The sequence below is a fragment of the Rhea pennata genome, chromosome 19 (assembly GCF_028389875.1).
Source record: "Rhea pennata isolate bPtePen1 chromosome 19, bPtePen1.pri, whole genome shotgun sequence".
In the NCBI taxonomy this organism is placed as follows: Eukaryota; Metazoa; Chordata; class Aves; order Rheiformes; family Rheidae; genus Rhea; species Rhea pennata.
Window position 1 is genome coordinate 1,124,677 of NC_084681.1, and position 12,301 is coordinate 1,136,977.

The 12,301-nt window shown below is 42.0% G+C and overlaps 1 protein-coding gene across 6 annotated transcripts in view; it reads left to right on the forward strand.

Annotated features, from left to right (window-relative positions):
• Nucleotides 1–12,301, forward strand: part of RPTOR (regulatory associated protein of MTOR complex 1) — a 153,389-nt gene that overhangs the window by 53,215 nt on the left and 87,873 nt on the right. For all 6 annotated transcript variants that reach the window (XM_062591395.1, XM_062591394.1, XM_062591396.1 and 3 more), the window contains one exon: nucleotides 6,447–6,506. In XM_062591395.1, the coding sequence (XP_062447379.1) occupies nucleotides 6,447–6,506 (60 nt within the window). The remainder of the gene's footprint in view (nucleotides 1–6,446; nucleotides 6,507–12,301) is intronic.

The window sequence follows — 12,301 nt, forward strand, 5'->3', positions numbered from 1 at the left end:
GAATTGCTTTGGAAATAGAACATTTTTGCAATTCTAGAGTGACAGGCTAATGAAGTTTACATACAGTATTTATGGACCAATAAAAGCTTGTTGGATAAAATCCTATACACCCCATTCTGTGCTCTGTATTTTAACTGAACAATTAATGGATAACATTGGGTCTTTGCTTATCAAACAGAATTGCAGCTGTGTCCACTTCAATGTAACTTTGGGGAAAGAAAATTGATGCTGATAACAGAAACACAGTCAATTGTGTCATTCTGAATGTAGTGCCTGAAACCCTTAATGACACAGTATGACAATCCCAGGAATCCAGTGAATGAATTCTGCTTAACTTAGTCAATAAAATGTAGCAATTCTATAATGTGTAGTGACTGTTGGAGCTGACAAATCCATAATCTGTATTGCCGTTCTCTAACGGATGAGCTAAAGGTAAGCCATACAGATTGTTCGTCCTGAGGGATAAGCACTGGTGAGGAAGTAGGCCCAGCTATTGCAGAAACAGGCAGAAGTTAGTATATTGTTGGTGTATTACTTTACACAGATCTATGTTTCCCTTAAACTCTGAAGAAAAAGGCAACTATACTGGAACTTGTGATCAATGCTGCATGAAATGCTTGTACCATCATCCATCCACGAAGAGTTGAACAAACTGCAAGAATATATTCACAATTTTACATGTCAAGGAGAAGGCTGTGCTTGTCTAAATTGCCTTGAGGACTTAAGGTTTTGGACCATGAAGTCCTACCCATAAAAAGTTAATAGGGCTTCTGAACAGTGCTGAAGAAACCCCAAATCAGAGCAAACAAAGTTTTGGAGCTGCTCAGACCTGTGACTTTGAGATATGCAACTTCTGTATATTGGAACCCAAATATAGCAAGCTGATGATCTATGCTATGTTGAGAGGCTCACTGAGGAAAGAATTCTGATTCCTCAAGGCAGTAATGTGGATCATCGTGTATTTGGAAGAGAATATTTAAGCAATGTCATTTTAGTATATGGAAGAAATGAGAAACTAAATCTCGAGGTGGCCTTTTGAAGGGAGACTTTATTCGTGATCCTGTAGAAAAGTTCTGGTTCTGACAGAAACTTACACAAAAGTTAAGTTTATTTGCAGATTAGGTCATCAGAGAGCTTTTAGGATGCTCTAGTTACTAATGTCATTCAGAAAAAATAAGTTTGAAATTAAATTTCCATTTTTTTAGTTAGTATAGGAAGAAAAAACTATTTATTGTACCTTAATGTCATTATGCCTTTGGGTCCCAAATGATTTCCATGGCTTGTCAAGGGCTGTAAACTACAAACCAGCTGAAATGTCCTTTTTTTTTCTGTGTAACTTTTTGTAGCACTTCTGGGCATTCAAATAATTGTGCAGCTTCTTGTATAACTTCATATGTGAGGCCTATGCTGCGAGTCGCATGTGATTTACAGAAAGGGTGCGCAGGATACAACACACTTGAAAGCAGAGTTATGCCTTCTCCCTACCAAATCTACTGACAAGCTGAAAAAATTTGTATTTTTAATTCTCGGCTGCAGATTGGGATTGTTTTGAAGTCAGAATAGTGATTCACTATGTCAAGACAGACCGTTTCCCCAGAGACTAGTCTCTCCCTTTGAACAGGAAAGATATGGGGAACATCAGAAAGCAGCATATTCTGTTCAGTCTCTTCTCCCTAATAACATATCAGCTTACAATGCCGTCTACGGGATCTACTGTCCTGAAGTGCATTGCCTATGATATGCAGGAATCGCTTCACTCACCACTGAAATACGACTGTCCTTTGCGGTCACTAGCAATTTGTAACAGCAAAGCCCAGCAGTTTAGGAGGAAGTAAACAACTCTAGCTGATCAAAACTGCAAACGTTATTCAGAAAGATAGAGAATAGCCTCCTCGTTTTCACTTGGACATGAAAGCTAGCAGCTGTAAAAGTGTCACAGGCCCTTTTAAAGACCTGAAAGAGTAAAGGCTTGGTTTTATAGTCCCAGAAATGTGATGAATCTGGCGTGTCTGCTGCTACTGCCAATCTGTCAGAGTGCACGAGCACAGACAGAGCAAGACCTTTTCCTCTTGCATATTTTTTTCCCTCCCATCTTGCCCCTTTTTTGTGGCATACTGTAATAGAATTTAAATGTTCTTTGACAACATTCAGTGTATGCAAAGTTAACAGTAATATATAGAGAGTATGAAAATCTGAGTCGACAAAAACAAACTGCAATACTTAACTAGGTGCTGTATTTTTCACTTCAAACAGCAGTTGCTGGATCATATCTCTTTCTGAGTCTTGGCTGAAAAAGTAAAATGCACTATGCAGAACTGAGGGCTTCCTGGAAGTTTGTTTTTAAATATGGGTCTAAGAGTGGGTGCATGGGGATAACAGGAACTGGAGATTGACACTTGAGGAGCAGTAAACATAAGGCCTCCATTCGCTAAGGTATATGTAGAACGCTTTTGCTTGCTCAAGCCAATTTGTTAAATTCATCAGAACTGAAAAATATTTGTGAAACTGTATTTTATTTTAAAAAGATCTAAGTCAGACCTCAGACTCGAGCACTTTTTACTTTTCTTTGGCTTTCCTTTGGTTCTGCAGTTTTAACTTTAACTGGCCTCGTTTCAGGATGACGGGTTATCTAGCAACGGAAAGATGTTATATTGCACAAAGTAGGGTTTCATATAGAGCTGCTAGCTGTGATCCAGTGCTGTCCCAAGACAGCAAATAAAGCAATTGCAAAGGAAGCCAATTTGCATCGCTTCCTGGTAGGATTTGGCAATGTGGATCTGTTTCCTATACACTATAAACAGTTCCATAGTACATAGCCTAAAGGATTGAAGAAGGGGAAGAATAAGAGGCAAGGAGTGCTTTGCGAACTCTGCTTGTCCACATCTCAAAATAAAGGATTTGAGATTTTTAGCTCAAACGTAAAGGCCAAACTGAAGGAACAGATTTATAGGGAAACGATTTTATGGAGGTAATGATACTGCTAATTAATGGTGTTAATTAATATGTTAATGTGCCTAATAGTTTTTGTGAAGTGCTGTTTGGATTTGTTGAATACATCTCAAGTGAACCAGAAGTAAGCACCAAAAGAATGATGTTCTACCAGTACTTCCCCTACTGAAATCAGAACTGATGAAAAATGAGGAATCATGACTTCATCTTTGCTAAAAGTAGGGTCATGGAATACTGCTTACTGCACTGCAGGGTAGGGAAGACTTTGAAAACCAAGCAGCAGTGAATGTTTAAAATTCCTCTTCATAATTAGAGAAAAAGGATTGATGTGCTATCAAACTTTACAGTGGGACTAAGAGAGTGGAAAGATCATGGGCACTTGCCCGCATGCCTTTGGAGCATTCTGTGGCCTGTTGGAGCGGAGCGTGCCAAAGGACAAAATACTTGGTTCTTTCCATGTGAGTATGGCCTTCCTTCATCACTTCTGGGCTTCTGGAATTCTGGCATCAGAAGTCTTCTTTAGAGGAAGTATGTTCTCTGTCTTTCGCCCTTCCACCTCCAAATCAGACCAAAAAAGCCTTCAAGATTATTTTAGGAAAGAGCGTATCCTCACTGGGACTTGGTTGCATTTGTGAGTGAATAAGTTGAGTAGGTTTGTGTGGTTTGTATAGTTTCTGTATGCGAATGTTTTCTCATTCATCTGTTCGGATTTGGAGGTCATGATGTTATGCAGGATAATTGAGAGACATGCAGGAGCAGAATGCATAGAAAAGCTCTTCCCTTTTATGCGTTAGTAAGGCTCAAACTGATCCCAAAGCAGGCAAAACAAAATGATTTCCAAACTGAAGGCTACAATCAGTGATTCTATGCATTGAAATTCAGTAGTTAGTACAATATTTTGAGTAAATATTCTGCTGAACATTATAAATCACAGCATTGGGCCACTAGTTGGAGAATCTTGAAATGAAACTCAGTCCTAAATAGACATATGGGAAATGCATTAATTTGTCTTGATCCTAACGAAATAGAATAAACAAACTGCCAGAGGGGGATTTTTTCATGATTTTGGTGTTAATAAATGGTGGCATTTTTAGTAGCCCACATAATGAAAACACAACTTATCTTCAGCTTTTTTTTTTTTTTTTTTTAATGATTTTAAAATACATTGATCCTTTAGTATGGTTTAATAGTTTTTCTGGATTGCTACAGACGTTTTCACCTTCCTGTGGAATGAGTTCCTCTCTTACACCCTTTCTGAGTGCAGATGCTAATTAAAAGAAATACTGAAACAGCTGCAATATATACAAAAGCCATAAGCATTTGCCATTCTTGTCCTGTGCAGGTGAATATCAGAGAGAGTGATGGTGAGGGGCTGTGCTGCAGAAAGGGCACTTTTTCACTGACCAAATGCAGCCTGGTTTTATTTTGTCCTCTTTTTGGACCCAAGTGCTCGAATGAAGTAACTGAAGTCTAAGCTTACTTACATCTTCCCCACAATGCGGCACTAGCAGCTCCCCAAGGAAGTGCTAAATGACAGTTACATAATATATTTAGTATGGGAAAACATCTGTTTATAGTTGACTCTCAAAGGTGTGCTTACTTGCTTATTTAACTTCTCTAGAAGTTGTAGGAAATGCTTGGCACGGTGACATCTCGCTTGTTCAGTGTCCTGAATGTCTGCGCGCATGGGCGAAGCTTTCTGCTTCTAATGCTCAAAGCCTTTTGCTTATGAGAAATCCTTGCAAAAAGGAGGCTAATACATTTGTTTGCCCTGTGGCAAATGTCCTCTGTTGCCAGGCAAGAGCTTGCTCATCAGTTTTTGGTCTCTTGATGGGCGGCCCGGAAGTGGCTGCCTGTGCTGTGAACCGCGTTAGTAAGCTCGTCCTTTTTTCACCTTTTGTCTTGCAGCCGTTTGCAGCTCTGTCCTGTTAATCTGTGAGCCTCTGAAATATGGCTAAGTGCAGTCAGGCCAAAAAATAACTTGGCAGAGAGGCTTCCAAAGTGAGAACGGAGTATTGTAGGAAGGGTGATAGGTGGAACTCTTCTTCCTGGAAGCCAGTGTGTAGCGGCCCGAAGTTGCACTACTGTATCACGATCCTTTCTGATATGGCATAAGCTAGAGGCATGGACCAGCGGAGCTGGGAAGTCTTCTGGCACCCTTCGCCTGCAGGGAGGCTCCTGTGGGATGCCAGTAACTGAATTATGCCTTGCTGAAAGCTGCCTGTGGTTTTTGTTTGAGGACGGTATTTCCCTGCATAGTTCTGTAAAGCAGAATTAGAAAATTTTTCTTTTAGCAGGTTGTATGAACACTGTAGTGTTCCTAGATAGTTTTAAGGCTTTTCTCAATGATGGAAAGCCCTTGCTTTGGAAAAGGAGCCTGGAGACCACACAGCTTTTCAGACCCCATCTCTGTCCTTGGCAGCAGTAGACGGCCCGCAAGTCGGGGTACAGCGGGTCTTCAAGCCTTCGACAGCGGGCTCTGCACATCTTGCTCTATTTTAAGTAATTGTTCTCTCCTTTACTGGGGAAGATCCATTCGGATGTGGATACCATGGGTCTAGAGAGACACAAAAGGGAGATGGACATTGCAGGCTGCTTTTATGAGTTTGCCTTCCCTCCCTGGGGCTTTCCCTTCTAGCACAAAGTGAAGCGTAGCAATTTCATAGGAATTTACGTCTTGCTTTGGGCACATTCTCCACTAAACAAGGGGAAGTGGATTCCTGAAATACTTGGAAAATGGACTGGGAATATAGTGATGAGGAACTCATTTCTTAACTCGGATTTGCTTCTTTTTCATCCCCGAGGTGCTGCTGGGGCCACGAAGCCGGGGCGCCGGAGTTCTGGGGGAGGCAGGCGAGGGCGGGGGTCCGGGCTGGCGGCCCTCTGCCCCCGCCACGCTTGCTGGGGATGATCTGCTCCTGGGATTCTCTAGGTACCACATGTAGTAGTTCCAAGAGGACTTTGCATTTTCCAGTGGTGGCATTTCCAAAGCAGTGGTATCTACAATACTGAGAAAATGGAGTCAGCATTTTTTTAATTAAATAACTCTGGTGTTTGAACTTAACACATCACTCTTTCTGCCTGCAGTGCCAGATCTCTTCAGGGAAACCCAGCCAATGCTAATCATTATTCCAGTAACACACACCAGTTCAGCTTTCGTGGCTCTGTGCTCCTCCCAAGGGACTGTACCGGAGGACTGTGAACCCTTTTTTTCCTCCTCTCTCTATGTGTTGGAAAACTTGTCACTGTGGCAGCTACAATACCACAATTTTGACAGCTGATATGATGGAAATCGCTGCATAATCGTGAATGTAACAAATATTGAAGGCATTGTTTGATTCTTATGCTGTGGCAAGGGTTTTTTTTTTTTTATTATTCAAATACTATTTTATAAGCAGAAACACTGCAATAAAGAAACCTTCTTCCATATTCTTTCCACAAAGCTGTGTCATTAAATATTTAATTAGAATGACTTATTTTTATTCTCTTCTCTGCAGGTTTTGTATGCAGAAGAGTGTCAGACTGGTGCCAGGAGTCACATTGGATTTAATAGAGAAGTAAGCCAGATTTTATGATTTGTTTTTTTTTTCATTGCTCTTAATTTCCTGGTTATGTCCAGTATTTTTCCTGTTTGTCTGAGAGGAAATTTCTTTGGAGAGCTTTTCCCAGAGTCTAACTATAGTGTTTGTCATTTATTCTCTTACCATATGTTGTCCAAATAGGCAGTAACTGTAGAAAAGAGAACTCGTTCAGTGGTGATGCCGCAGCCCCAGTTAAGGGGGCTTTGCTGCTGCACTAGAGCTTTGTCCGGCTCAGCGCAGTCGTGCAGACCTTGCACCTCGTGCCGTCGTTCGGAGCTAGCCAGGTTGCTGGTGACCACAGCCGGGGGCTGCAGCTGTGTCCTGATGTCCAGCGTTGCTGGGCTGCAAATGCAGCTGGCTTGGGTGTGAGTTTTGATGGAGGTGGGTTGCCGGAGGTGTTCTTGCAGCCCAGCCCTTGGACCATTTGGCATGAATAGCTGATGTAGTGTGGCCCTAGTCTGCCGCAAAATCTTGAGGTACGGGGCCCCGCTGAAGATGAACAGCAATGAGCGTATCACACTGGCTGACGCGAGGTCGGGACACTGGCCTGGGCTGGTGCTCATCCTGGTGCGTAGGGTGCTGGGAATCTGGGGCTCAAGCAGCAGTGTACATGGTGTGCATCAGGGTGTGAAACTAGAGTGCAGCAAGGAGTCGTTCCACGTTGCACGTCTGAGCGTCTCCAGGAGCTGCTTTCCTTCTCTTCTTTGAGCCGTGCACCCCACACCAACAACAGCAGCAAACAAATAGAAAAACTCTAACAGAAATACTGTTTTTTCACTTTATCACTACACTGTTGTACTATTCTTTCTCTCTGATGGTGGTGGTGTTTTTTATACTGTTAATACTGTTGATGCATGTTATAATCCTTTTATCCAAACAATATTTTATCATAATTATTGGTTCTTAGGCAGCTGAGGCAAGCTGATAAAGAAAGACAACTGGTCTTGTAAATCTTCAGTCTATATAAACAAGATAGGCTACTGCAAAAATAATCAAATAATTGTTCCTTGTAATGTGCTCTGTTTCTTTCATTCTTATACAGGCGCAGTAGTTTTTTGCAACCATTTAGATGCATGAGATCTCTGCCCCTTACTGACTGTTTTTGAATGTCCTGTTCTGGGGTCATTGATACACACATACCAACTTGGGGTGATTAATTGAAGATCATTTGATTTCTGAGAAGTTTTGCCTCTAGAAACACTGTTTTCAAGATTCATTAGAACAAACCATAGGTCCACACTTCTGACACAGGGATGTCCAGAGTCTAATGATCGTCTTTTGTCTAAGAAGATAAGAACTGTAGAAATGAAAAGCCTCCTGTAAAGGCTTAGGAGAGCTGGGCTCTGGATAATAAGTGTGTATTTATAATAGTTTCTTGGTTCTCTACCAGTCGTCTACATGGTGCATTGAAGTGCAGCAGTCGTTCACTGTTTACACTGCCAGCAGCAAATTACCTGCTACAGCAGAGGCAATGAGGGTGAGATCACATCAGCTAACTAATGTCTTGTGTTCAGTTGTTGCTTTAGTAAATCCTACCGTGTTGAGTAATTTGCACATTTTACATTGAGATGAGGTTAAATGCCCTTAAGTCTTCCATGATATGTATTTTAGAATAGTGAGGCTCATCAGCAGCTTTTACATATTTAATTATGTTAATTTTACACATGAAAATTTGGCTATTGTATCCCAGCTAAGATGGAGGAGCTAAGCCAAGGTTCTTGTAAAAGCTTATTTCGGAGGCACTAATCTTATCAAAAGGAAAAATCACTTTTCAGTTTTCAATTGAAAGAACAGAGGCAGGACTCGCAGTAGTGACAGGCAGATGCATAAGTATAGATTTACTTATTTCTTAAGCTTACTAGTTTCTTGTCCTGCTTCAATGTCACCTCACTGTATGTGGGGGGGAAAAAGTGCAGGAAAAGAAATCCAAAGAAATGTGTGCAGATAGCTAGGAAAATTAATTTGTATGTGTCTTCAGAGATGTTTTTCATAATGTCTTGTATCTTGAGGGCTATGTTGAGTTTTCAAATTTTTTGATTGTTACCATTTAACCCATCTAGGCTTTTTCCTGGGTTGCTGCGTGCTTCAGAGGTGTTTTGTGTGACTTCGGAAGTTGCACAGTCCACGTAGGGCATGAGTTTATACTGCTTGCCACTTTCTTCTAAGCTGGATGGTACAAACGTTCAAATTAAAAAATGAGGCATGTTTGCATCTTCTCTAGCACATGGGTTATTAAGCAGCAAATGCTGGCCCTTGCAATGCCTGAGTAGCTGGGTGACGTGTTGATGCCTCTTTATGAATCTGTTTTGTTTTCCAAGTATTATGGGAAAAATGGGTCCTGCCTGGCCCAGGCAGGGGCTCGGAAGCGTTGGCACTGTTTCCAGTGGCAATGTGTGAGTCCAGGGAAAGGTCCATCATGCACAGGGTTTTCTGTCCATACTGCGTGTGGACGTTCTGCCTCTGTGTTTTGAGGACACGAGAAACAGAAAGGAAATCTGCACAAAGCTTAAACTTGCTTTGCCTGGATGCTCTACGGGCTGCTGCTGGTTTGGTGCTTTTTGGTGTGAGAGAGAGGAATGGTTCTGAAGTTAGATCCTATGCTTCACCTGCTCTCCTGACTCCGCGGTTCCTCTCTAGCAGCCAGCGCAGGAGCAAGAGCTGCTCTCCGGCTGGCCTCTCCTCACCAGCAGACCTTCTCAGTGGCTGGCAGTCGCTTCCATGGTCATTTCTGTTTGGAAAAATGTCCTGTTTCCTTCTGTGTTCTTGGTTCTTGTTGATAATTTCACAGCACGCATACGTTTTTTTAAAAGGCTGTCTACGTGGAAATGGTGCTGGAAGAAGGTTCCTGTGGATATCAAATATTTAAACTTCCTCATCATAATCTGCTACATACACAATTACAGAAAACACATGTTTTTTATTACAGTCCCAAGAAAAGTGTAGAATACTTTCTGGATTGCCTATGTGTATATTGTAATTTATAATGTAGTTGTCTTTAAAACTGGGGGAAGAGTTTATATTCTAATTAGACTGCAGAGTTCGAGATTAAATTAGTCTGTGCCTTCTCTGAAGGGCCTGGATTTCTAATTATCTAGGCTGAACCAGCATCCTGATGAATAAACGTGTTGCATATTCTAATGTGTATTTATAGAATCATAGAATCAGTAAGGTTGGAAGGGACCTGTGGAGATCATCTAGTCCAATCTCCCTGCTCAGCAGGGTCACCTAGAGCATGTTAGACAGGGTTGCATCCAGGTGGGCCTTGAAGATCTCCAGAGAAGGAGACTCCACAACCTCTCTGGGCAACCTGTCCCAGTGCTCCGTCACTCTCACAGGGAAGAAATTCCTCCTCACGGTCAGGGGGAACTTCCTGTGCTTCAATTTCTGCCCATTGCCTCTTGTCCTGTCACAGGGGACAACTGGAAAGAGTTTGTCCCCGTCCCCTTGACATCCTCCCTTCAGGTACTTGTACACATTGATAAGATCTCCTCGCAGTCTTCTCTTCCCCAGGCTGAACAGGCCCAGCTCTCACAGCCATTCCTCGTAGGGCAGATGCTCCAGCCCTCTGATCATCTGCGTAGCCCTACGCTGGACTCTCTCCAGTAGCTCCATGTCTCTCCTGTACTGGGGAGCCCAGAACTGGACGCAGTACTGGAGATGAGGCCTCACCAGGGCTGAGTAGAGGGGTAAGATCACCTCCCTCAACCTGCTGGCAACAGTCTTCCCAGTGCACCCCAGGAGACCATTGGCCTTGGCCACAAGGGCACATTGCTGGCTCATGGTCAATTGGTCATCCACCAGCACTCCCAGGTCCTTCTCTGCAGAGCTGCTCAGTGACAAGCTATCTGCAGTCTGTGCTGGTGCAGCGAGTTGTGTGGTTGCTTGGTGAAATGAACTATGGCTTTATTCTGCCTTAAAAAAAAAAAAAAAAAAAAAAAAGAAAGAAAAAAAAGAAAAAGAAAATCCTAAAGAATGGCATAACTTGATATAGGGATGGGAAAATAAAGCTAGATACCAACAGCCAGGGGTGTACAAGAATGCTTTAATTCATATTGCAGCATTAGGCTCTGTCTCCGGAGCCACTTTGTCAATGATATATTGCTTTCCTGGGACTTTTTATCTTCCTAGATAGTCCATTTGGTATTAGGCAGAGCGAAGAAAATTTCTAAGCAAAAATCCTGGTGACCTGAGACTTGTTCCTGCTTTTGTGTGAGGCCATTTAGAAGTCAGTCTTTTCAAATGACCATAAAAATATGGTACTAAAATTCCCTTTCACAACTGAAATGGATGGTAGCGCCTTGCTGTCAGGGATCGTTTCGGAGGATCTGCTCTGCACGTCAGCCCTGAGTCGCGTAGGCAGGAGCAATGTGGGCGAAATCCGGCGTGCTGCTGCCGCTGTTCTGAGAGCAGAGCCTGGCTCCAGGCTGTCAGTCACCTGCACAGAATCCGTTTATAAAAACCACTAAAAATACCGGATTTCTGACTAAAATTACTCTTGTTTCCATTTTAGCTATTATGGAGTGTCAGAGACTGGAAATTATTAATGTTTTAGTGTGTATTGATTATTGATGAGTAATGAATCAGTTGGAGCCAATTTAGAGGCAGAATAGATAAAATTCCAAAATATCACACAACAAGAATAAAGTAATTGGAGAAAATGTAGAAATTATACTGTAATATGACAAATATCTTCAGTGCGAGCCTCTGAACCTTAGCTAATTGGTTACCTGTAGAACAGAAAATTGGAAGGAAGACCAAATTTCAACCCCTTTATTTTCTTCTAAAAAATCAGTAGAAGGGATTAGAGTGTATTTCAGAATATAAGTGTGTTAGTCGTGGTATAATAGAGATGCTTTGCCACACTACCTGTCTGCACGATATCGCTCATTAGTGCTTGAGGGAAAATTTCGCTTTTGAAGATGTTGATCTGAAAGGTTTCTGTTCTGTAATAAATCTGCTTTTATTGAAATGGAGTATTTAGTTTTATCACCATTGTCACAAGGTGCCAGTCTCTGGTGCATGTAAAGTGTATTGTACATACAAAGTGAAGATCGCACTCAACAGAATGGTTTTCATGGCAACACTTCTTTCATATCTTTATATAGAAAGATAACAGGATTGAAAACTAGTGTACAAAGCCTTATAGCCCTCTTGAGTAAATAATTTAAGAACTTCAAAAGTTTTGTCTGTCTTGAGTAGTTCGCCAAGGCTTCAGGAGCCTCATCACGGCACGTCTGCATCATTCACGTTATTTTGCAACGATGTAAACGTGCTGTCTTTGAGCAAATTAACAGCGTTGTTTCTGGCACAGCAGCTCTTGGCAGTGCAAGAGCTTCCCAGGGCCTGCATGGCGCTCGCCAGGCATTCTCGTTTCTCCCTTTTCTCCAAAACTAAAATTACTGGGACTCTTCACAGGTATAGGTCAATGCTAAAACATCCTGTTTTCTGAAGTCTACACATTGTGTCACATATCTTAATGTTATATTTTTATATGTCCAAAAGTAGAGGTAATGCTAGAGCCCACCTGAAGGGAAAAGCTGGCATCCTTTGAAGTCAATATTTCCCCTGTAATTAAAGTGATTCATGAGATTTTGCTGAATTTCTGACAAGGACATTGACGGTTGCACCTCGCAGGAGCTCTTTGGTGCCCATGACATTTGGTAGTCCTGGCTTTTCACAGTAGACCGCCGTGATTTAGGTCTTTGTAAAGACTCAGTCAGGAAGTTGATGGAAGAAGCAATTGAGAGTCTGGAGATGTCAAATTGCAGCTA